General features: G+C 36.3%; 1 protein-coding gene across 1 annotated transcript in view; it reads left to right on the top strand.

Moving 5' to 3' along the window:
- The window catches only part of LOC128071109 (leucine--tRNA ligase, cytoplasmic-like), a 55,349-nt gene extending 33,419 nt beyond the window's left edge, over nt 1-21,930 (top strand). Inside the window, exons 22-31 of the mRNA XM_052664072.1 lie at nt 614-797; nt 4,690-4,780; nt 6,018-6,158; nt 7,169-7,309; nt 7,546-7,656; nt 9,800-9,910; nt 12,721-12,825; nt 14,800-14,895; nt 16,282-16,414; nt 21,539-21,930. Of these exons, the coding sequence (XP_052520032.1) occupies nt 614-797; nt 4,690-4,780; nt 6,018-6,158; nt 7,169-7,309; nt 7,546-7,656; nt 9,800-9,910; nt 12,721-12,825; nt 14,800-14,895; nt 16,282-16,414; nt 21,539-21,744 (1,319 nt within the window). The 3' untranslated portion in view covers nt 21,745-21,930. The remainder of the gene's footprint in view (nt 1-613; nt 798-4,689; nt 4,781-6,017; nt 6,159-7,168; nt 7,310-7,545; nt 7,657-9,799; nt 9,911-12,720; nt 12,826-14,799; nt 14,896-16,281; nt 16,415-21,538) is intronic.
- The last annotated feature ends 3,507 nt before the right edge of the window (nt 21,931-25,437 follow it).

The following is a 25,437-nucleotide window of genomic DNA, read 5'->3' as shown; positions in this document are numbered from 1 at the left end:
TCAGTTTAAGTTTCCTCTTTTATAGCAGTATAGTCTTCCATTGCAAGGATGTCCTGTAATTTAATTGGTTAGACTCTTACAGATGGGTGGGTTGTTTTTGTTTTTTTAAAAAATATTTTAGGATGGAAGATTTTGTTTTAAAAATTGTATTTTGTTAATAAGAAACCTGGAAGAATCTGCTTTTAGAAGTAAGAAAATATGTATTTGTGCACACAAGGCACCACTCTATTTTCTTATGCATTAAAATAATCATAATATTTTGCTGCCTTTAAATGAGGCTGAGATGTTGATAGGGATATCTTTCCCAAGTTTATCATTTTTTCCTCTGCCTCATTAAAGATCACTTTATCTCATTAGCACAACATGCCTGAGAAGAAACGCATATTGATGCTGAGTGTCTGCAAATCAATATAGAAATTCAAATATTTTAACAATATCATTATGGATTCTGCTTTTGGTGATCTTTATTTTTGCTGTTGATCCATGCAGTGGTTTAAAGCACTTGCTGTTTCTTAATTTATATGTGGGCTTGGCAGTGTACCCACCTGGGCACATAGTTTATATTCAGTAACTACATTTTTAAATTATCAATTAATTTTTTTTCTTCTTCAAGGAATGCGCTTGGCTCTAGCTGATGCTGGTGACACTGTTGAAGATGCTAACTTTGTGGAAGCCATGGCAGATGCAGGTATTCTCCGCCTATATACCTGGGTGGAATGGGTGAAAGAAATGGTTGCTAACTGGGATAGCCTAAGAAGTGGTCCTGCCAATACCTTCAATGATAAAGTTTTTGCCAGGTAATGTATAGTCCCCAACCACTTTTACTTTAAAGACTTGCTTAGTCCTGGTGTATTTTTAAATTTTCTTTTTTTTTTAACACTTAAAATAAATTTAGATGTTAATAATAGCAACTCTTCATTGAAAGCTTACTTGTGCTGGGAACTATGCTAAGTACTTTGGATCCATTATCTGATTTTAGCCTTATAGCAATTTTATATAATGAAAATATTATTAGCCTTCTTTCTTTCTTTCTTTGGCAGCGTCAGGTCTTAGTTGTGGCATGTGGGATCTTTAATTGCAGGATTTTTTATTAACAGTTGCAGCATGCTAACTCTTAGTTGCAGCATGTGGGATCTTGTTCCCTGACTAGGGACCGAACCTGAGCCCCCTGCATTGGGAGTGCACGGTCTTAGCCACTAGACCACCAGGGAAATAATGGTTCAGTTCAGTTCAGTCGCTCAGTCGTGTCTGACTCTGCGACCCCATGGACTGCAGCACGCCAGGCCTCCCTATCCATCACCAACTCCTGGAGTTTACGCAAACTCATGTGCATTGAGTTGGTGATGCCGTCCAACCATCTCATCCTCTGTTCTCCCCTTCTCCTCCTGGCTTCAGTATTTTCCAGCATCAGGGACTTTTCCAAGGAGTCAGTTCTTCGCATCAGGTGGCCAAAGTATTGGAGTTTCAGTTTCAACATCAGTCCTTCTAATAAATATTCAGGACTGATTTCCTTTAGGATGGACTGGTTGGATCTCCTTGCAGTCCAAGGGACTCTCAAGAGTCTTCTCCAACACCACAGTTCAAAAGCATCAATTCTTTGGCGCTCAGCTTTCTTTACAGTCCAACTCTCACATCCATACATGACTACTGGAAAAATCATAGCCTTGACTAGACGGGACCTTTGTTGGCAAAGTAATGTCTCTGCTTTTTAATATACTGTCTAGGTTGGTCATAACTTGTCTTCCAAGGAGCAAGTGTCTTTTAATTTCATGGCTGCAGTCACCATCTGCAGTGATCTTGGAGCCCACAAAAAAAAGTCTCTCATTGTTTCCATTTTTTTCCCGTCTATTTCCCATGAAGTGGTGGGATCAGATGCCATGATCTTAATTTTCTGAATGTTGAGTTTTACCAATTTTTTCACTCTCTTTCACTTTCATCAAGAGGCTCTTTAGTTCTTCTTCACTTTCTGCCATAAGGGTGGTGTCATCTGCATATCTGAGGTTATTGATATTTCTCCCGGCAATATGATTCCAGCTTGTGCTTCATCCAGCCCAGCATTTCTCACAATGTACTCTGCATATAAGTTAAATAAGCAGAGTGATAATATATAGCCTTGACGTACCCCTTTCCTGATTTGGAACCAGTCTGTTGTTCCATGTACAGTTCTAACTGTTGCTTCTGGACCTGCATGCAGATTTCTCAGGAGGCAGGTCAGATAGTCTGGTATTCCCATCTCTTTAAGAATTTTCCACAGTTTGTGGTGATCCACACAGTCAAAGGCTTTGGCGTAGTCAAAGCAGAAGTACATATTTCTGTTGTTTTTTCAATGATCCGGTGGATGTTGGCAATTTGCTTTCTGGTTCCTCTGGCTTTTCTAGATCCAGTTTGAACATCTGGAATTTCATGATTCATGTACTGTTGAAGTCTGGCTTGGAGAATTTTGAGCATTACTTTGCTAGCGTGTGAGATGAGTGCAATTGTGCGGTAGTTTGAGCATTCTTTGGCATTGCCTTTCTTTGGGATTGGAATGAAAACTGACCTTTTCTAATCCTGTGGCCACTGCTGAGTTTTCCAAATTTGCTGGCATATTGGCATATTTCCAAATTTTCTGGCTAGGGGAGTCCTAGCTCTATTTTATAATTAAATAAATTGAAGCCTAGAAAAATTTTAATTTTTCATTAAATGCCTCAAAGCTAGTCATTTCAGACTTGGGATTTGAATTTGTTTCTGTCTCCAAAGCCTATTTTCATGACCATTGCACCATGCTGTCTTGCATTAGAGGAGGATGGAATGGTTAAAGGAAAAGTAGCTTAAAAGAAAAGAATTGTCTTTTTTTCCTGCTTCATTCATAAGATATATATCAGTCTGTTTGTATCAGGAACCATCCTAAGCGCCAGTGTTGCAAAGATGAATTAAGACTTGATCATTCATTGTAGGAGGAGAGAAAAACACTTCTCTGACCAATTACAATAGTAGGAATAGAGGGAAATTAGAGGAGGTGGTATGTGAGTTCTGAGTTTCTTAAAAAATAAACTGAAATTTTGAGGGAGAGGAGAAATCCATGCAAAGAGTGTGGTATTTCTTTGAAGTATAGTGTGTGGAGGGCAGAAGTAGAAGATCAGACAAATTGGGGCCACATTAGGCCCAATTCTGAAGGGCCTGAGGTAGCATAAGGAATATCTTTTTTATTCCGGTGTCCATTGTTTAAAATGCAACAATTAAACCTGACTATAGTCTTATTAAAAGTATTTTCATATTGCACTTTTGACTTCATAATCAAATTTATTGTGTTCTCATAAATAGGATCTCTAAGCAGTGTCAGATGACAGTACTCAAGTAGATAGACAGTGGGAGGCTATAATAGTTTTAAGGAACACAAAGATGGTTTTGTGATAGAGCAGTATGAAATGTTTCAGGCATTGTTCTCATATTCAGTTCAGTTCAGTCGCTCAGGCGTGTCCGACTCTGCGACCCCATGAATCACAGCACGCCAGGCCTCCCTGTCCATCACCAACTCCCAGAGTTTACCCATACTCATGTCCATCAAGTTGGTGATGCCATCCAGCCATCTCATCCTCTGTTGTCCCCTTCTCCTCCTGCCCCCAATCCCTCCCAGCATCAGAGTCTTTTCCAATGAGTCAACTCTTCGCATCAGGTGGCCAAAGTACTGGGATTTCAGCTTCAACCTCAGTCCTTCCAATGAACACCCAGGACTGATCTCCTTTAGGATGCGCTGATTGGATCTCCTTACAGTCCAAGGGACTCTCAAGAGTCTTCTCCAACACCATAGTTCAAAAGCCTCAATTCTTTGGCACTCAGCTTCCTTCACAGTCCAACTTTCACATTCATACATGACTACTGGAAAAACCATAGCCTTGACTAGACAGACTTTTGTTGGCAAAGTAATGTCTCTGCTTTTGAATATGCTATCTAGGTTGGTCATAACTTTCCTTCCAAGGAGTAAGCATCTTTTAATTTCATGGCTGCAATCACCATCTGCAGTGATTTTGGAGCAAAAAAAAATAAAGTCAGCCACTGTTTCCACTGTTTCCCCATCTATTTCCCATGAAGTGATGAGACCAGATGCCATGATCTTCATTTTCTGAATGTTGAGCTTTAAGCCAACTTTTTCACTCTCCTCTTTCACTTTCATCAAGAGGCTTTTTAGCTCCTCTTCACTTTCTGCCATAAGGGTGGTGTCATCTGCATATCTGAAGTGACTGATATTTCTCCTGGCAGTCTTGATTCCAGCCTGTGGTTCTTCCAGCCCAGCGTTTCTCATGATGTAATCTGTACGTAAGTTAAACAAGCAGGGTGACAATATACAGGCTTGACGCACTCCTTTTCCTATTTGGAACCAGTCTGTTGTGCCATGTCCAGTTTTAACTGTTGCTTCTGGTCTGGTATTCCCATCTCTTTCAGAATTTTCCACAGTTTATTGTGATCCACACAGTCAAAGGCTTTGGCATAGTCAATAAAGCAGAAATAGATGTTTTTCTGGAACTCTCTTCCTTTTTCGATGATCCAGCGGATGTTGGGAATTTGATCTCTGGTTCCTCTGCCTTTTCTAAAACCAGGTTGAACATCTGGAAGTTCACAGTTCACGTATTGCTAATATATGTGGAAGTTTTTTTTATACCTATATACACTTGCCTTTAAACTCAGTTACCTTTTTTCCATACTCCGTAGTGAAATGAATGCAGGAATTATAAAGACAGATCAAAACTATGAAAAGATGATGTTTAAAGAAGCTTTGAAAACAGGTTTTTTTGAGTTTCAGGTAAGCTGTTAATTTTCATAGCATAAAATATTCAATGTAAATATTGTACATTTCTTCTTTTTCCTCCCGCTATAGCATAATGACTCATCTTTTAAATGGACAGTGAAAACTTGTAAAGTCTTCAATAAATTATGATTTTAAGTAGTTTTCTTGGGTACTTTTTCTATTATGTTCCTTTATATAAATAATTCCTTAATATAAAGAATTCTGTTCCTAGTTGAGCTGTGAGTTAATTGAGGTTAAATCTGAAACTTAGTCATGTTTTCCAGAAAAGCATTTTTAAATTGATTAAAAAAAAAAAAGGCCTAATTGTAAACTAATTGCTGGTAAGTTTGAAAGCAAATGTTTTCTGAGATTTTCCACAAGGTGTCAGTATATCCTCAAGTTTGACAGTCCAAGTGGTTGAAGTAAAAACGTAGGTTTTCTCAGTTTTGTAGAATATCACTTTGGGATTTATGTAATTTGGTTTCCAGAAATGTGGTTAAATAAGGATAAGTGCTGAGCATATCAGTGTATCATATTTATAGGCTTTTTAGTACTTAATATTTGTTACTTAGAGCATTCACCTTAGTACCCAGTTTAAATTGTTCAATTTTTATGTCCATTACAAAATGTCTTTTTCAGATATTTCTTTTGGGAATTAGTAATATAAAAGTGCAATATTCTTTTGTTAGGATTGATAAATTTTTTTTTTTTCTGAAAAACGGGGTTAATCAAACATTTATTTGATCTTGTAATTAAGAGATTTCCTAATCATAAAAACAAAAGAATGGAACAATCAAAAAAAATACTGATGAATCTGGCAACACAGGTAAGAAAATCACAACTGAAATCATCTTAAAAATACACAATTGGAAAATTACTTACAGTCTGTATTTTAGTATTTTTGACACATCAAAAAAAAAAATACAGATATCCAAAGAAAAATAACCAAAGGATGTGAACAAACAGTCCCTCTAAAGAATCCTAAATGGCTAAGAAGTGCTTAAAAACTGTTTAATAGTAAAGGTCATCAAAGATGTACAGATTTAAACAATTTATTGTTATGGACCTAAGGATTGATACACATTTATTTTCAGAATCTTAAAAAGAAAGCAAAACCTTTTCAGAAATTATGAAATTTTTAAAGACTAAGTACTTAAAAATGCATTAAAATAGAGATATTGAACTTTTTTCCTTTAATTTTATTTCAAAGAAGTAGGGGGAGAGAAATGATAAAGAATTCCAAATTTTGTAGGCCGCAAAAGATAAGTACCGCGAATTGGCCATAGAAGGGATGCACCGAGACCTCGTGTTCCGGTTTATTGAAGTTCAGACGCTTCTCTTGGCTCCATTCTGCCCGCATTTGTGTGAGCACATCTGGACACTCCTGGGAAAGGTAGCGTTCTGCATTTAAGATGTTCTGTGTGGTTTTGATTTTTGTCTCATTAAATAATGTTACTTAAAAGAAAAAGACTGAAAATGAGTACTGTTAAATATAATGTTGGGTTCATCATCTTATAATTATTACAGCAGCTTAAATTAAAGCTGTCTCCTTTTTAGATAGAAACATCATATATGAGTCTTTATATACACACTATGTATAATTTACTTTATGTGTGTTGTTTATCACCTTCTTATTAGGAAATATTATAATACATTTGAATACATTCAAATATATATTTTAATATATGTATAACTAATAATGTTTTTCTAGCTGTTTGTTTTTAAGGTGAAAATATTGAAAGATATATATAACTGTTATGAACTGCTTATAAACAAAGGTAGAAGTGTATATTTGCATAAATATTCTTATATTTATAAAATATAAAAAAATTTATATAAAATTCCTGGCATATATAGGGCTGCATATTCAGGGATATTATATTAGCATTCTTACTGTGAAGGTAAATTTAATTATTTCTCTCAGGCTTGCAGATAAACAGATTGGTTGGTTTAATAACTCCTTTCCAGCCTTATTAGCCAAGCTCTTCTGTGTTTTTCACTGTGTGAAGAATGCAAAAACGTGTTCATGAAATATATTCCAAATAGCCATACTTTCAGTACTAGATGTATTAATAGGGTAAAAACTGAGAGTGTGTGTAATTTATATAATAATGATTAAATTTAGGCAAATTAGCATTACATAATTTTCTTTGAAAGTGAGCATATGTGTGTGGGTATTAATATGCTTGTACAAATGGATGCTAATTAAGGATGTAGAGTCAGACTTCACAGCTTGAATTCTAGGGAACATTAGATCAGGGGCTGAAAGTGTGTTCTATGTAGTCAGGTTTGAACTTTGAGCACACAGTTACAGATGGTAGCCTTGGTATGAAACTGTAACCAAGAATCATAAAATAGTTCTGTTGTCTAATCTCAGTGAACCTTTTGTTTTTTTTTTTCAAGCCTGACTCAATTATGACTGCTTCATGGCCTCTGGCAGGTCCTGTGGATGAAAGCTTGATACGTTCCTCACAGTATCTCATGGAAGTAGCACATGACCTTAGGCTGCGACTCAAGAACTATATGATGCCTGCTAAAGGGAAGGTGAAGTCATTTTTTTAAGAGTCATTACTTAAAAGTTATTGGTCAAATAACATCTAATAGTGATGAAGATAAAGACAACTTTCATTAAAATGTATAGGGCTATTTTCATTATTAATGCAGTTCTATAATTGATTTTTTTTAATGTTAAAGGAAGTAGTGGTATACACTGGAAGTTTATTTCATTTTTGGTGTATATAAAAATAAGTAGATGTTTTTTCCTTTCTTCTGCCCTATAGAAGACTGACAAGCAGCCCCCTGAAAAGCCTTCACATTGCACCATCTATGTAGCAAAGAACTATCCGTCTTGGCAACACATCACCCTGTCAGTTCTACGTGATCACTTTGAGGTAATTCTCTCAGTAGACATTCCCCCTCCAAGCAGTGTTGTGTACTGCTTATACTGTTTTTGTTTTCAGGATGTTGGCAATGTCTAGGGGAAGGAAGAACAGCGTCTTCGTTTAATTACCTTTAGATGTGGAGTGTCCTTTGTGGCTCTTAAATGGATGCTGAGGGAAAAACTGTTTCATTTCTGAAACTTTCATACAAAAATACTGGATCTAGTAGTATGTAATAAGAGATGTGGAACTTTTTCATATATTGGTTAAAATTATGAAGCAAAAGAACTAAGTTTGCCTTTTGGTTTCATTGTACCTTGAACACTGGGATTCATGAAATCTTAACATTATGATGTTTGAAGCTTGATGCTTGAGTAATTTAAAAGAAAGTGGCCAGTTTGATAACTACCAGTAGAAATGGAGAGTTTGGTGTTTCCTTTTTTTTTTTTAAGACTGTCAGGTAAATCGCTATTACATATGATAGTTATATTTGAAGGAAACTCAATATTTAAACTTAATTCTAGGTTTTCCTAAAGAAAAAAATTTACCTACCTTTTTCCTTTCATGTTCAAAATATGGAAACAAATTTATATGTTGTGGAATTTTTGTCTAGGTTATAAAGAATAGTTATTGGTGGACAGAAACCATTAAGGTACACTTGAGAAAGAGACAAAATAGGGATTATGGCCAAAGCATAAAGTGATAATATAAAGGAGAAGTCCATAGCTTTGATTTTCTAGACCTTTATTGCAATTTTGTCTCACTACTTTTCATAGTTGCCCAAGAAATACTTATGAGAATTTTTAGATTTGTAAGACTTGATGGAAAGAGAAGAGCAAGTGTTTTCGTAATCTTTGTGAACCTGACTTTATGGGGAAGTATTTCTTCCCTTGATTGTATATAATAGAAAGAGAAAGTAGCTCTTAGAGTCTGCTTATAGATTTTTGACTTATGGTAAATAAAAGAGTAAAAGCTACTTTGGTAGTCAGAAAAATGAAATTGTGCCTCAGTGGTTTATATATTCATTATCAGCATTTTCAAGGAAACAGCAGAAGAATTCAATATGGTATGGAATATCCCAGGTATTAAAAAAGACCCATCACCACTGTTCTTTTAGAAGTTATACTTTAATTTATATTCATTGACTAGATTATATAGTTTGGACTCAACATCAGAATGACCAGCTTCCTTTAAAATTATCATTTGTTTTTATCCTAAAGAACTCAAAGAGTGTCAGTTTATAATCCAGAGGAATGTTCTTATGTTTAGTATGACACTTATTCAGTGACATAGGGAAAAGGAATGTGTCTCACCCTCTCCTTTTCTCTTCCTTATGTATTTCAAAGCAACATTTTTGCCAGTGGAGAAAATATTTTTTCCTGTGTACTCTAGTAAAGGTTAGAATTGAATGTCAATAGATTATTGGAAATCTTACTATATGTTATTTTTCTTTTAGATTTATTCCCAACCCTTGGCTTTGGTGCAGTGCTTTTATATTAAGGAGAAAACAGGTCATCCAAAACTCTGAAAAGGCCACTTGCTTTATTACTCCTCTGTTGATGTTTGTACGAGTGAATTTAAATTTAGGCAGCACATTTGGGACGGTGTGCATATTAGTGCTTATAATACTTTTAGGTAGATAGAAATTATTATTATTATTATAAAGAAATTATATTCTTTTTTCACATTTGTGGTAATAGTTTATAAGAAGAGTGCTCAAAAACACAAATTATATATATCTTGTATGATAGTTGTATAATCTTCATTTTGCTTGACTAATGAATTGCTTTTAGAAGTTAAAAGACAAATGAGATCTTTATAGACCATTTTATCACCAGGTAGGACTAATGTTATGATCCTAAAAGTGTCATTAACATAAGGAAAAATTCAATACTTTGCATGACGCACTTGCTTTTCTCCTCTGTCCTAAAACACATGTGTCCTTTGAATTTAGAGGAAACAGGAGACTCTTTTCTGTATTATTCATTTACCTTTCACTTCCCGATGATGCTGGAGTGTGCCCCCTTTTCTGCTCTTCTCTATCAGGCTGGTGGCCACTGTTTCATTTCTGGCCAGTTTCTTATAGGCATATCTACTATCTTACATTATTTTAAAAATATTTTCCCTCATATTCCTCTCCCACTCTTTTTTTTAGAACAACAGTGGAAAATTGCCTGATAACAAAGTCATTGCTGGTGAACTAGGCAGTTTGCCAGAACTGAAGAAATATATGAAGAAAGTGATGCCATTTGTCGCCATGATTAAGGTAAGCTGTGGATCTTGTGCAGCTGTGATCACATGGGTAATGATGGTTAGCTAGGATCGTAGAAGGAAGAGGAAAACTCTGGGCAAGATCTCTCTCCGGAAATCTGCTGAAATGACTTTTCAGTCAGTGGTTGTGGCAATGAATGATTATATTTGGGTTTTACCTGTGAAATTGCTGAGTGTGTTAAAATATGTATTGTGAAAGAAAAATTGGTTTAGAATTACTGCACTAAATGATTCTCTTCATGTTCTACCTGCCCTTCTTTTCAGTTTGAGGAGGAAGCATATTCTTTGGCTTCCATTAGGGTCTTTTTACTAGATCCTATTACTGGAAACAGGATTCTACGTTTGTATAGGTTTAACTTATTAACAGGGTAAATGTTGTTTGTAGCGGTTAGACTAGGGTTTCTCATTAATGGCTCTATTTGTATTTTAGGTTGGATAGTTCTTGGAAGGCTGTTCTCCTGTGCACTATAGGATGTTTAACAGTGTCTTGACTTCTACCCACTGGATGCCAGTAGAATTTCTCCCTCCCCAACTCAAGTTATGACACTTAAATGTCTCCAGACATTGGAGACATTTATTTCCTGGTTGTCTGCTCCCCAATTCCAGCTTCCCCATTGAGGGCTTCCCTTGTAGCTCATTTGGTAAAGAATCTGCCTGCCATGCAAGAGACCTGGGTTTGGTTCCTGGGTCAGGAAGATCCCCTGGAGAAGGAAATGGCAACCCACTCCAGTATCCTTGCCTGAAGAATCCCATAGACAGGAACTTGGCAGGCTACAATATGAGGTCGCAAGAGTCAGACACGACTGAGCAACTTAGCACACACACATTGAAAACCTTTGGGTTAAACTCTTAGCTTTCTTCATATAGATAGCTGATCTATTGGATTTCTTGACAGAGAAACAGAAACAAAACTGAATGTTGCTTAAGATCCCAGACTCTGGGGGCAGACAGATCTTGGCCCCAATCCTATTTTCTGTTACTTCTTAGTTTGGAGGCCTTAGACAAATCACTTGAATTCTCTGGGCCACAGGTTTTTCATCCATAAAATAGGAAATTAATAGAATCTACCTTTTAGGAGTGCTGTGAGGAGTAAATGAGTTAATACATATAACACATTTTAATACTACTTGTCAAAAAGTAAGCTCAGTAAATTAAAAAAAAAAGTTAATCAGTGTCTTCCGCCCTATTAAGCATGTAATGATTATTATGCTTTAGATTAATTCTTCAACCTTGGAGGCTATAGATGCCTTCCTGATAAGAAAGCAAAACTCAGAGCTTGTCCTGTATTAGGGTGAATTGCTTCTAGGAGAATTAAAAGGCTTTCCTAAGGACACATAGTCAACTGTCTGAACCTTATGGTATTTGAAGTTTCAGAAATAATTGAGAATCTTGGCTTGACCTACACTAATCAAGTTATGTTTGTGGGTATACTCATAATTCATTGGTTTTCAGCTAGTGCCATCGGTCCAATGTCAGATCCATTGTCAATATGGGAATCAACAAAATATCAACAAATATCAACAAAAAATCAACAAAATATTGTTCATTGCACAGGCGATAAATTTTGGTGACATGCTTTACAGAATCCAGTAAAACCGATTTTAAATAATGTTAGATTCAAGGGTTGGCTTTTCGAAAAACCAGTGTTAGAATTTTCAAGTAGTAAAATATTTTTTCAGTAATGATGATTTACCAGGCAAATTAGTGGTTTGTAACTTTGAAAAGTATTTAATAAATCTGGGAATAAGAATAGTTTTCTAGCACTTTATGGGAAAAGAAACAACTTGGATGATAAATGAAGGTAGTGAGCATCAAGAATCGTGTCAGGTCACTTTCATATAAATAAAGGAAATATGTTCTAGTCAGGTTAGCTATATTTGTGCATTTGAGCATAGTTCTTGAAGGTTGCATCTTGAGCAGCAAATACTTTATTTAATGTTAAAGAAAATTAAGAATAAGGAATTTTTTTTTAAAGAAATGGTTTTTATGTTTTAGGATTATCCGAGTACCCATTTAAATCAAGGTTTTAAGATATTTTAAAATTTATAGGGATTTTTTTGTTTGGTTATATACTTATTTATTTCATTTTGGCACCCTTATTATTTTTTTAATATTTATTTTTAATTGATCAATGATTGGTTTATAATATTGGTTTGATTTCTGTCATATATCAACATGAATCAACCATAGGTGCACATATATACCTCCCTCTTAAGTCTCTCTCCCGCCTCCCACCCATTCCCACCCCTCTAGGTTATCACAGAGCCCCAGTTTGAGTTCCCTGAGTCATAAAGCAAATTCCCATTGGCTCTCTATTTACATATGTTTGTATATGCAACCATGCTACTCTATGTCTGGTTATTATTAATTTACTGTTCCTTGAAATAGTCTTTGATGTGGTACCTTAGAAACTTTTAATTTACTTTTTTTTTTTTTAGTTAACTGAGCAATATTTTAACACACTTGTTTGATTCCTTGTCAAAGCAAGTTCTTTGGATCTGCTTGTTAAGTCAGGCTAAATAAACAATGATGAAATCATATTTCTTTTATAAATCTGAAAACCTGTCCTCTAGTCTTTTCCGTGCTGTCTTAATCTTATCATACTTTAAATTATAATTACTCTCAGCTAGTAATTTCATTAGTGAGCAAACATAGATAAGGGAAACCATGAGTCCAAGGCCTTTCCTTTAACTGTTCAAATTTGAAGATTTTATCACTTGAGAGACTGATTGCTTTGGCGGAAACATGTTCTTTTCAACATATTCTTAATGTGATTTTGCTTTTCAAAACCACTTTGGCTGTTAGGAAAATCTGGAGAAGATGGGACCTCGTGTTCTGGATTTGCAATTAGAATTTGATGAACAGGCAGTGCTCATGGAGAACATAGTCTACCTGACCAACTCTCTTGAGGTAAGAGGGGCCTGGGGTTATAATAACTAACTGACTATAGTAAACAATCCAGTTCTGTTGTTTTATAATAAGCCTTTTTAAAAACTTCATCTTCTATGTTTAGTACCCTTGCCAAATATATTGTAGGGGGCAAGAGAATGGGTAGTACAGGAGTTACCGGAAGAAGAAATTATCTGTTACCTTATTTCACTTATCAATTATTCTGTATCTAAAATACTAACTGTATATGCCCAAGTTTTCTCTTCAAAATGAGGAAGAGACCTTATAGTCATATACTTTCAAAATCTCTTATATTATGGAACGCTCTGAATTGCTTCTTTTTCCCACTTCCCTTTAAGACCTCAGATTGACAGATTTGGATTAAAATCCTTGATTCATGATATATCATCAGTGGTCCATGTTTGGCCCTTTTTTCCCCCTAGTTAGTAATACATGAACATCCTTGAATCTACTGCCCAACTCAGGAAACAGAACACTACCAGTAGCTTTCACATATTTGAGTTTCTCCCCATCCCATCTTCATGCACCAGGGACAGTTTAATATATAGATTCTAAAAATGCTGTCTCTCATTCAACTTAGGAAGAAGGAAAGATAATTATCTATAGAAAATTGTGTTAGAGGACTCAGAAAGTGGTTCTAAGAATAATGAAAACCTGGTGGCTCAGATGATAAAGAATCCACCTGCAATGCAGGAGACCTGCGTTCGTTCCCTGGTTTGGGAAGATCCCCTGGAGGAGGGCATGGCAACCTACTCCAGTATTCTTGCCTGGAGAATCCCCGTGGACAGAGGAGCCTGGCAGGCTAAGTCCATGGGGTCTCAAAAGAGTCCGACACAACTGAGCAACTAAGCACAAAAACAGAACAGGTTTATATTTCAAAAAAATTGTTTTATGAAATATGGGAATGAAAGAAACAATCATTTCTAAGTAAATATTTTATGTCATGTAATTATAAGTGTGTGGGTTTCCCAAAGAATCTGTCTGCTAAACAGGAGACACAGTTTCGATCCCTGAGTCAGGAAGATCCCCTGGAGAAGGAAATGGCAACCTACTCCAGTATTCTTGCCTGGGAAATCGCATGGACATAGGAGCCTGGCAGCCTACAGTCCAAGAGGTTGCAAAGAGTCAGACATGATTTAATCACTAAACAACAGAAACAACAATTATAAATGCATAATTAAGTATTAGTAGACATCTATTTTATGTATTTCTAAATGTTCATATGTATTCATGGAAATAAAACACTGCTTGGATATTTTCATTGGGACAGTGGGAACACTTTTTATTTAGGGTCATCTTATATTCATATATATATGCAATTTGCTACATATATTGAGCTTTTCCGGGCTTCCCTGGTAGCTCAGCTGGTAAAGAATCTGCCTGCAATGCGGGAGACCCTGGTTTGATTCCTGGGTTGGGAAGATCCAGTGGAGAAGGAATCGGCGACTCACTCCCATATTCTTCGGCTTCCCTGGTGGCTCAGCTGTTAAAGAATGTGCCTGCAATGTGGGAGACCTGAGTTCGATCTCTAAGTTGGGAAGATCCCCTGGAGAAGGGAATGGCTACCCACTCCAGTATTCTGGCCTGGAGAATTCCATGGACTCTATAGTCTATGGGGTTGCTAAGAATTGGACACGATTGAGCTACTTTCACTTTGAGCTTTTCCATTTATTTGAGTGAAAGCCTTTTATCCTCTTTATTGTTTTCTTGTAGGCAGCAGGTAAATGTCAGATTTCCATATAGAAGATGGTAAACATGATTATATAAATAACATACTATGAGACATCCAAGATGAGTGTTAAATAATTGATTATAGATTTCATTTAATGTTTATATGGAAAATAATAAAATTGCATAGATCATTTCATATCAAGTGGAGAACCTAGTTTTGCTGTTTGGTGAAATGAGGTGATGATTAATTTCAATCATATTAAGTGATACTAATGACTTCCATTTTTTCCCCTCTCTATTTAGCTAGAACATATAGAAGTCAAATTTGCCTCTGAAGCAGAAGATAAAGTCAGGGAAGATTGCTGTCCTGGGAAACCACTTAATGTTTTTAGAACGGAAGTAAGTTGAAAGAATCTCACTAAATCATTACATTTTAAAGCTGGAAGAGACCTTACAGAGCTTTACATCTAAACCCATCATGTTGAAGATGGAAGCAAAGTGAGGTCCAGAGAAGTTAAATGATTAGTTTGACTTAGGCCACATAGTTGGTCAGGAGTGGGACTGGGTTTCAGATCCTCTAATTCCCTAGTTAGTCCAGTCCTCACTTTTCCTTACTCTCCTGTTACGGTTAGCATCAGATATTGCTTGTGATTTTAAAAATAAGAATATGATTTTCAAAACGTGACTTAAAAAAAGATAGTGGACATTGAAATGTGAGACTTTTAAACAGAGAGAGGGAGCTTTCATATTTCGGATGAGTTTTGGTTTGATAATGTTATTTAATTTAAGACTTTTGGCTTCTGGCATAAACCAGACTGATGAATCATTTCATATTTTGCTTGTAATGCTTTTTATTAACTCTTAAAGAATCCATTCAGAATGGCAGCATTTGGTAAAGTCTGGTGGAGTGCCATTGTGAGACTGCATGAAATGCCCTACTTTTCTTAATAAGCAGAAGAATTAACATAGATCCTGCTACTCTTACCACATTTCATCAAAGACCCAGCAAACAGAAAAGGTCTCTTTTGAAAGAATGAGGTAATGATGATCATGCAGACCTCCTGAGTTTATCATCAGATTATAAATAGTCTCATTACATTAAGATATGGTGGCTTCAAAAGTATAGTCATTTGAGCCATGGAGACAGGTACATGAAATAGTGTTCCCTATACAAATGTGTTTATTTCAAGCTACTTTCAAGCATTCCCTTAAGCTACTATGTATTTACGTTTCATAACGCTCAGTTAACTTCTTTCACTTAAAATAATGAGTATTGTCTTTAACTATATAGCTTATACAATGTGGAAAGTAGTATGATATAGAACTGAGTTTATGCTCAGTAATGTGAGGCTCTGTCTCTTTGTAGCTATGTGACCTTGGGCTGCTTTATTAATCTTTCTGGTTTTCAGCTTTTTATCTGTGAAAAGAGGTCTTAAGGAACTGCTTTTCAGGATATAGGGATGATGTCTATAAAGTACCATCATCTGGTACCTAGTAGGAATTCAGTAAACGGTGGTAGTTGTGGAAGAGAAAATAGAATCGTTGTTACTATCCATCATCAGTACAGATATGTGTACTCATAGTCACTCTTATGCAGGCATTTGGTTATAAGCATGAGCTTTTGTACATCTTTTCCTTCATACTTGAGTATCCTTTGATCTTGATTTTAAAATATCAGAATTAAGTCTGTATTTCTTGGACATTAAAAGTCTAGCAGACACTCCTCTCTCAGCAGTATTCAGATTTGATTTCTAATTAATAGTCATTTTCTCTTTATTTTCTTAGCCTGGTGTATTAGTTTCCCTACTGAATCCTCAACCATTCAGTGGCCACTTCTCAACCAAAATTGAAATCAGGCAAGGAGATAACCGTGATTCTATACTCAGGCGTTTAATGAAAGTGGACCGAGGAATCAAAGGTAAATGGCTTCCCTGAAGTGCACGTTTGGCACTAGCTCATGGATTTGTGAGTTCTAAGCAGCAGGAAGAAGGAAGAGTAACTGGCTTGCTTAGGGACAGTCATGTAATGTGGAAAGAATATTGGACACAGAATTAGGACACCTATCTTCTCTTTTGGGACCTTGTGACTAGGTAGCTTGGTGACTTGGACATGTCACTGAAGCTCTAAATTGATTTCTCTTTTCATAAAATGAGCACTGGATTACGTGGTTTTCCAGGATTCCATCTAGCTTTATTTTGAAAAATATTGATTGATTGGTTTGGCTGCTCCAGGTCTTAGTTGCACTATGTGGGATTTTAATTCCCTGACCAGGGATTGGACCTGGGCCCCCTGCATTGGGAGCATAGTCTTAGCCACTGGACCAGCAGGGAAGTACCAGGATTCCATGTAGCTTTAAAATTATAACAAGCAATTTCCATCTCTCAGGGATATTCAGAATTAAGCAACATATTCCCTTAATATTCCAAATTAACCTGCTTGACTGAATCTGTTCCTGGGGAAGGAAGAGAAAAATAATAAAATTTTTTGTGTGTCTGTCATGTGTTCGGAGAAGGTGATGGCACCGCACTCCAGTACTCTTGCCTGGAAAATCCCATGGATGGAGGAGCCTGGTGGGCTGCAGTCCATGGGGTTGCGAAGAGTCAGACACAACTGAGTGACTTCACTTTCACTTTTCACTTTCATGCATTGGAGAAGGAAATGGCATCCCACTCCAGTGTTCTTGCCTGGAGAATCCCAGGGACAGGGAGCCTGGTGGGCTGCCGTCTATGGGGTTGCACAGAGTCGGACACGACTGAAGTGACTTAGCAGTAGCAGTCATGTGTTAGTCATTTAATCCTTTTACAACTGTCTAACATTGAGGGTGTTATTTCCCTTTTGCAGATGATGAAGTAGAGGTTTGCATGGCTAAATAACTTACAAAGTTCATACAGCTAGTAAATCTTGAAGCTGGAATTCAAACAATTCAAACATAGGTCTTTGTCTGCAAAGCTCATATTCTTTCTTTTAGACAATATGCCTCTGGGTAAAATATGTAAATAGTCTTAATTTATTAGCAAGATTAAGTCTATATCTTTTATGATTAGATTTGATATAATAATTTGTAGTTCTTTTTTAAAATCACTCAGCTGATCTTATGCGTGGAGGGAGTTAGTGTGTTTCTAAATTATTTTTCTTCCAAATTACGAAGACAAATTAATGTTGAGATTCCCTGTTTTGCATGATCTCTCCCTTCTCTTCTTGGTGGCAATCAAGAGTTGATTGGGCCACATACCATCAGTATAAAAATTTCCTGAAAAGATTTAAAGATCCCATACAGTGACCTAGTTTTTCAAACTGTATTCAGGGTAACAATATTCCATTTACATAGAAGACTTAAAATAGCCCTGTTTCATTCTGCCGTGCATTTTTTGTTCTCTCGAAATTTTTGAGAGACTATTGTAGAGATAAAGTATGTGTAGAGATAAAGTACCTACTCCTTGTAGGTACTAAGGGTTTTGGGGAGTCCACAAAGTACTGTTCACTAGGAGACTGCATCTCCTGAAGGAGTAGGGGACTTAACTACTGGAGTACATAGTCTCTAAGGAGAAGCTGCTGATACAGTAAGAGAGGTGCAGGTACGACTTGCAGCAGAGAGAAAGGCGAGCTTATTTATTTCCAGCTGTGGTGATCAGGGCTGGTCTGATGGAGAAAACATCGTTTGGATGGGCCCTGTGAGGGTGAAGGGAACGTGCATGAGGGAAATGCTGATAACTTGTTTCACTGTGTACCAGCAATATGTTGCTGCTGCTGCTAAGTCGCTTCAGTCGTGTCCAACTCTGTGCGACCCCATAGACGGCAGCCCACCAGGCTCCCCGTCCCTGGGATTCTCCAGGCAAGAACACTGGAGTGCGTTACCATTTCCTTCTCCAATGCATGAAAGTGAAAAGTGAAAATGAAGTCGCTCAGTCATGTCCGACCCCCGGTGACCCCATGGACTGCAGCCCACCAGGCTCCTCCATCCATGGGATTTTCCAGGCAAGAGTACTGGAGTGGGGTGCCATTGCCTTCTCCAAGCAATATGTTAGGACTGGGAATTTTTGTTTTTTGTAGACATTTTAAAAAATTGAAAAAATTGCAGTAAAATATGCAAACCATAAAATTGAACACCTTAATCATTTTTCTGAGTGTGTAGTTCATTAGCATTAAATACATTCATATTGATGTGCAACCGTCACACTATCCATTTCTAGAACTTTTTCATCATCCCAAACTGAAACTCTATCCATTAAACAATAACTTCCCAGTCTTCCTCCTTCTAATCCCTGGCAAGAGCTCTTTTATTCTGTGTATTTGACTCTCCTAGTTACCTGTATAAGTGGAATCATACAATATTGTCCTTTCGTGTCTGTCTTATTTCACTTAGCAAAATGTTTTCAAGGTTTATCTATGTAGACATTTAGCATGTTCCCTCAATAAACCAGGTACTGTAGAATGATAGTGCCATTCTTGCAACTTATAGGCCACAAAAAGCAGAACTTGAAAATTTTGAAGTGTGAACATACAGGAAGCCATTTTGTGGCCTTCCTTTTTGCTGTTTTATGTTGCATATATTGGTCATGAGAAAATTTTGTAATGGGAAGAACTCTTAACTCTGAAGAACAATATAATAGCTTCTAAAGAAAATAGGTATTTGTGTGCACCCACTGGATAGGATAATTATGAGGTTGTAGTGCATAAGAGGCTTTATTCGTGTATTGGAAATTGGATTATATAATATGTTAAACCTGATTTACCTTTAAATACTCTCAGATACAGCACTGACTAGGTTCTTCGGAACTGTACCGATGTGTTTTGTTCAGCTTGTCTTTTCTCACTGAGCTTCTGGCATAATTCTTACTTCCTTTGTTATTCTAGCTGTGAATAATGTTATCATAAAGTGCTTTAAGTTTGATATTAGTAGCTGCTGTGAATTTTGGAAAATAGATAGAGAAATATTAGGGGGAGTTTGCAATTGATATTCCTCCAAGTATCTACAGAAGAGCTCTAAACTTAAGACTTTTCCAAAAGCCCTCAGGATACTTTGATATCTAAGAGAACTGAGTATGTGAAATGAGAAAGGAGTGAAATTCAATAACATACTTCTCTGTCTGCTATGATAGCCAGCAAGTTGTCCAATTAGTGCCAGTTGTATTGAGGGTGATTATGATCTAGGTCCAGGAGGAACTAGGAACTAAAATCATCATTTCACTCCACAAAGGCTGTGGAGTAACTATTTGATGATAATAACTTTAAATCACTCAAAACTCATGCCACATATGAACTAATAATTTGGAGGTGAAAAGCTCCATTTTGCATTATCAATCCCTAGGGACTTTCAATCATTCTCATCTTTTCTCTAAGTGCCTTAAATCTTGTGTAGTTGCAGACTTAAATTTCAACATTTTCAATGATAAGACAGGTCTGGGATAAGAAAAGATAGTAAAGCCACTAAGAAAGCCCCAAGAATTTTTATTTGCAGTGATGAAGTACATGGGGAAACATCAAAGCAGATGTGTTTTGTCACTTAGGAGCCTGATTGGGTATTAAGGCTTCTTTGAAATAGTTTAATTCCGAATTGCTTGGAATGATGAGGGAGGTCTGTTTCAGAGAGATTGAGACAGAAAGACAGAGGCATATCTGCAGTAAAAGGCCTTGTTCATAAAATCTGCTGGCAGGACTTGTCATTGCTTCCGTAAGAAAATAATTTGATACCACTGATGTGCATGTTGAATTACAATAGCTATTAAAGTGAATTGTATTCTTCCACTCAAATAAGACCATGGCTGTCATGAAAACTCGGCCTGCTTCTTTCTCATTTTAATTTTCAGGGCTTGTGCTGTATCTGGGGATAGATTATATGGCCTCTGCAGAACCTCTGTAAAGACTCTTAGGCAGGATTGCCTTCATGGTAGTTGCAGGTAATTGCTCTGTAAACCCTCAGATCCCTACTCTAAGCTTGTCATCCTTTAGTCTTTGTTTCCCAAGGATAATAGAAGGCCTGGATAACTTGTACTCCTCAAATAGCTGCCAGCTGCATTAATGTCTCCTTTTATCTTTTTTTAAAAATCTTATCCCTCTCATGCTAAGAGTCATAGTCTTAAGGCAGCATGAGGGAGTATGGCTTATGGACCACCCAGCAATCTACTTTAGAAAAGGGTGGGAAATAAGTCAGAAGGTATCTTCAGTTTCCATAGATAAGTTAAGCATAAACTAGCCATGCTACGCTTAGAATGAGCAATAAGCCCAGAATCAGCATTTGTAGTTATTTATGGTGTTTTTCCACCTTGTAAAATAAAACCATTTGATGTTGAAAAGTCTCAGAATTGCTGAAATAAATACATTTCTTTTGGGCTCAGTTGTTGGCAGGATTGTTGCATCATAAATTTGTTCAAGGGACAAGCGCTTTCTTTGCCAGGAGCTGTCTTATCATCTTGGTGCAAGAGCAGATCAGGAAAATCTCAAGCAGGGGAGGGTTGGAGCTCATCCAGAAGCTCAAAATTCTAAAGTCTGTGCCCTTTCCCCCTGTTCTCCTTTCGTTGTCTCTCATCAGCTTGTTAATACACTTTTCATCATTTAAGCAAAATAAGAATCTGATAATGCTGTTTCTTAGGGCAGTAATTCTGTTTCCAAAATTATCTTCCAAAAGAAAGCTACAATTCTTGCACTTTAAAATATTCCAAGAAGCAAGACAAGAAAAGGAAAAAAAAACTTTTAGGTTTTTTAATGTTCTGAAAAATGGTTAATTGAAGTGTATTAAAAGTGATTTGAGAGAGCATGTAGGATAATGCTCAAAAATATACTCAGTCCCTCCCCTTGGTTTATAATTCCAGAAGATGTGTTATACAGAAGTTCTGCCAGTTTTTGATCTGGGTGAAAGCTGACAGAGGATGAAGATTTGTTAGATTTATGTTTGCTTTCTGAGTTTGGGTCCTGTTTAATAACCTGATGAAAATATTTTTTAAGATATAATGAGTGTGTTTAAAACATGAATTATGAGACTCAGCCATGGGTTTGCGCTAGTGACTGTAATTAATGTTCGTATTGCTACTTTATTTTGCTGTAGACGTTTCCAAAGTGAAACTGATGAGATTTGACGATCCAGTGTTGGGGCCTCGGCGAGTTCCTGTCCTGGGAAAAGAGCACACTGAAAAGACCCCCATTTCTGAGCATGCTGTTTTCCATGTGGATCTCATGAACAAGAAAATTCATCTTACTGAAAATGGGCTACGGGCAGATATTGGTGATACAATGATCTATTTAGTTCATTAAACAAAGGCACAGGAGATTTATCCTGGTTTCTGAGGATATTACTGCTATGATTGTGCCTGTAGGTAGGCTCCGAGAACCTTAGGCTGGACCTAAATAGATTTAATTTCTGACCATCAGATTCTGCATGTACTCGTAACTATACCAAATTTTCTTCAATTCTTGGACCTAATAAATTTTTTTTCCTTATTGAGGCCTCAAATAGAAATAGTTTGTACCATACTTTGTTTTTGTTTTTGTTTTTTTAACAGATGTTTGCTGTTTCCCAGAAGCTTGTGAGTACTTCAGGTTAATGCAAAAGTGTCAGTATGCTTCTTGTATGAGGTGTACTTCATGTTATTTATGAGGGGTAAGGAGTAGCTAGCAACTTTTTTATTACATCCATTATGGAGTTAGCTGTTTTTCTTTTTTAAAAAGAAGAGTAATTAGATAATCAGTTTTGATTTTAAAAAGAACTCTCATGATGATTTTAAAAGAACAAATGAGAATATTTTGATTTGATTGTGATCACTCAGTATTTTGTATAAAGAACAAATAGGTCTTAAAATAATTTTTTTTAGCTTTGATATATTCAGTTAGCCACCAGTAATATTTTCTCAAGGCTAGTATTGATAATTTATAAATAGTTATTTGATTATACTAAATTTAGGTGTTTTAAAGGAGAGGATTTTTTCCGCCCTCAGAAATCTGCATCTATCAGATTTGCTTTTAGTTCAGTTGTGTTTAAAGATCAAGCCAACAGTGTTGCATATTTATTTTTTTATTCTTTCTGGAATGTCTTTAGATATTGTCTGTGTCATCTCTTTTCATATGAGGAAAAAATATTAGATATTGACTGATAGCAATAAAAAATTTGCATTTCTTGAAGGATTTCATGTGGAGAAAGACCAATTCTGATAATCCTAGGAAACCTGAATTCTAACTTTCAGATCATGTGAAGAGATTTTATTGAGCTTCCTTAGTTTGCTTCATACAATTTGAGATTACAGGGCCTAGCTGAATTCTTTATTACAGAGTCATTAAGACAAATCATAGAATGTTAGAACTGAACTATCCTTCAGAGAGCATCAAGTACATATCATTGTTTATCTGCTAGGAGCAGGCAGCATAGCAGAGTAGATAAGATTACATGCTCTGAGGTCAGACTAGCTAAGTTAGATTTCCATTTCTTCCACTTGCTACTTGTGTCCTTTTGGCCAGTTACTCAACCCATTTCTACATCTATAAAATGAAACTAATAATGTACCTACTTTCTAGGCTTATTGTGAGATACTCAGAGGAAACAATGTAGGAAAATCTTACATATATATTAATAGTGTAGTACCTGCCAAGTGGTAAACCTTCTGAAATGCTGCTGCTGACCTTCAATGATTGGTACTGAATACTACTATACTACTATATCAGGTTATAGTAGTAGTAGTGATAATATACTTAGGACTAATAGGATTATTGTGGCTAATAATCATATCATATTTGTTTGGTTCTTTTGGGGCAACTAATTCGTTTGCCCTCCATTCGATTCTTTTGTTGCTTCCTCAATCTGCATAGCTATAGTTACTCCCTAAATCAAAGTAAGTAATCCTTCCTGAGGCCTAAACAAAGGCTACTTGGGTTTAACTTGGCAAATTAAATGAAATGTGCTTGGTCAAAAAAAGAAAAAGGAAAATAATTTTAGTATTGTGAGTAATTGTGCCTGTTTTAATAAGTGAGCCTATGAACCTATGCTTCCTTGGATTACAGGTGAGTTGGGATTCATGGATTCTCTGTTCCCTCAGTCTCAATTCCAGTCTCTCTCTCTTAGAATAGATGTCTTGCTAGACTGAATATGTTTTTTGTGTTTAAAGATATGTAAGTTTTGTATAAGGAAGCCTCTAAATGTAAGCCTATAATTTTATTTGATGTGCAACTGAAAAAAACAGCAATTAATTGAAATACTGAGGGAAAAACAAGTTGCATTGGGTTTATTGTATTAATATCATAGGAGCTGGTTACCTTCCTAAAATGAACAATGAAACAGAATTCATCAACAAAGCAAAAACCTATGTAATCACCTCACAGTCAAGGAATAGCACGATGCCAGCACCTCAGAAGCCTCCACGCATAAAGACAGACTTACGGCCCAGTGTATGAACAGTCTTTATACATGTTCCATGTGAGATTTTAAAGAATGTTTATTCTGCAGTTGTGGAGTTCTACATAGTGCATTAGGTCATAGATGCAGATTGAATTGTCCAAATCTGTATCCTACCTTCTGTTTTCTTAGTGTACTCTCCATTTTGGAGACGTATTAAATCTCACGACCCCGGATTAATACATTTCTCCTCTAGTTCAGACAACTTTTGGTTTATATATAATATTTTATGCTGTGTTTGATGCTAAATATATTTTGATCTATATAAAACAGTTTTTGTTTTATATATATTATGATGCTTCTGATGTTATTCAGAAGATTGAATAACATCAGTCTTCTTTTGGTTAGTGTTCATATAGAATATCTTTTTCTATCCATTTACTTTTAACCTTCCATAGCTTTATTTTATTTTTACATTTTATTTTGCCAAATTTTAAACCTATCTAAAAGTTAATCAGCCAGTAAACACCCATATACCTATCAGTGAGATTTATCAGTTATTAACATTTTGTTTCATTTGTGCTCTCTCTTTAAACTTACATTTTAAAAATTTTATTTTGGAATAGTTTTAGCTTTATAGAAAAGTTGCATCTAATGTATGGAAGGGAGAAGGCGGTGGCAACCCACTCCAGTACTCTCTCTTGCCTGGAACTCCCATGGATGGAGGAGCCTGGTGGGCTGCAGTCTATGGGGTCGCTAAGAGTTGGGCGCGACTAAGCGACTTCACTTTCAGTTTTCACTTTCATGCATTGGAGAAGGAAATGGCAACCCACTCCAGTGTTCTTGCCTGGAGAATCCCAGGGACAGAGGAGCCTAGTGGGTTGCCATCTATGGGGTCTCACAGAGTCGGACACGACTGAAGTGACTTAGCAGCAGCAGCCGCAGCAATGTATGGAAAGTTCCAGTACACCCTTCATTAGTTTCCCCTAATGTTAACATTTTATGTAACCTTGATTCAGTTGTCAAAAATAAGTAATATTGGTACACTGCTATTAACTAAAGGCTTCATTAGGACTTTACCAGTTTTTCCACTAATGTCTTTTTGCTATTATAGGATCCTATCCGTGATACCACCTTGCACTTAGAATAGACTTTTTAAAAAATTTGAGCCATTTGACAGTAAGTTGCAGAAACCATGACAATTCATTTTTCAGTACTTTAGCATGGCACCCCTAAGAACTAGGACATTTTCCTGTGTAAAACACAATATACACATATCTTGCCCGAGAAATGTAACATTGGACATATATTTTATATGCACAGTATAGTTTAGCAATATTAGGTAATAAGCATTCCTAATACAGGAATAATAAAATTTCCAAAATATCTCATCAATAAACTTTTTTCAGGATCTATTCAGAGAGTAGGCATTACATTTTGTGTTCATGTCTCTTGATCTCTTTCGCACTACGACAGTTTCTCGGCTTTTCTTTTTTAGTCTTTTGTCACAGTAAAATTTTTGATGGGACTCTATGCCAGTTGTTATTAAGCTTGCCTCACAATCTAGATTTGTCTATTTTCTCCTGGTTGAATTCAGATTTAAGTCTTGGCAAGAGTACTACATG

This window comes from Budorcas taxicolor, unplaced genomic scaffold (genome assembly GCF_023091745.1).
Source record: "Budorcas taxicolor isolate Tak-1 unplaced genomic scaffold, Takin1.1 scaffold152, whole genome shotgun sequence".
Taxonomy (NCBI): domain Eukaryota; kingdom Metazoa; phylum Chordata; class Mammalia; order Artiodactyla; family Bovidae; genus Budorcas; species Budorcas taxicolor.
Note: the sequence above shows the minus strand (reverse complement) of the source record. Positions and strands in the feature narration are given on the sequence as shown.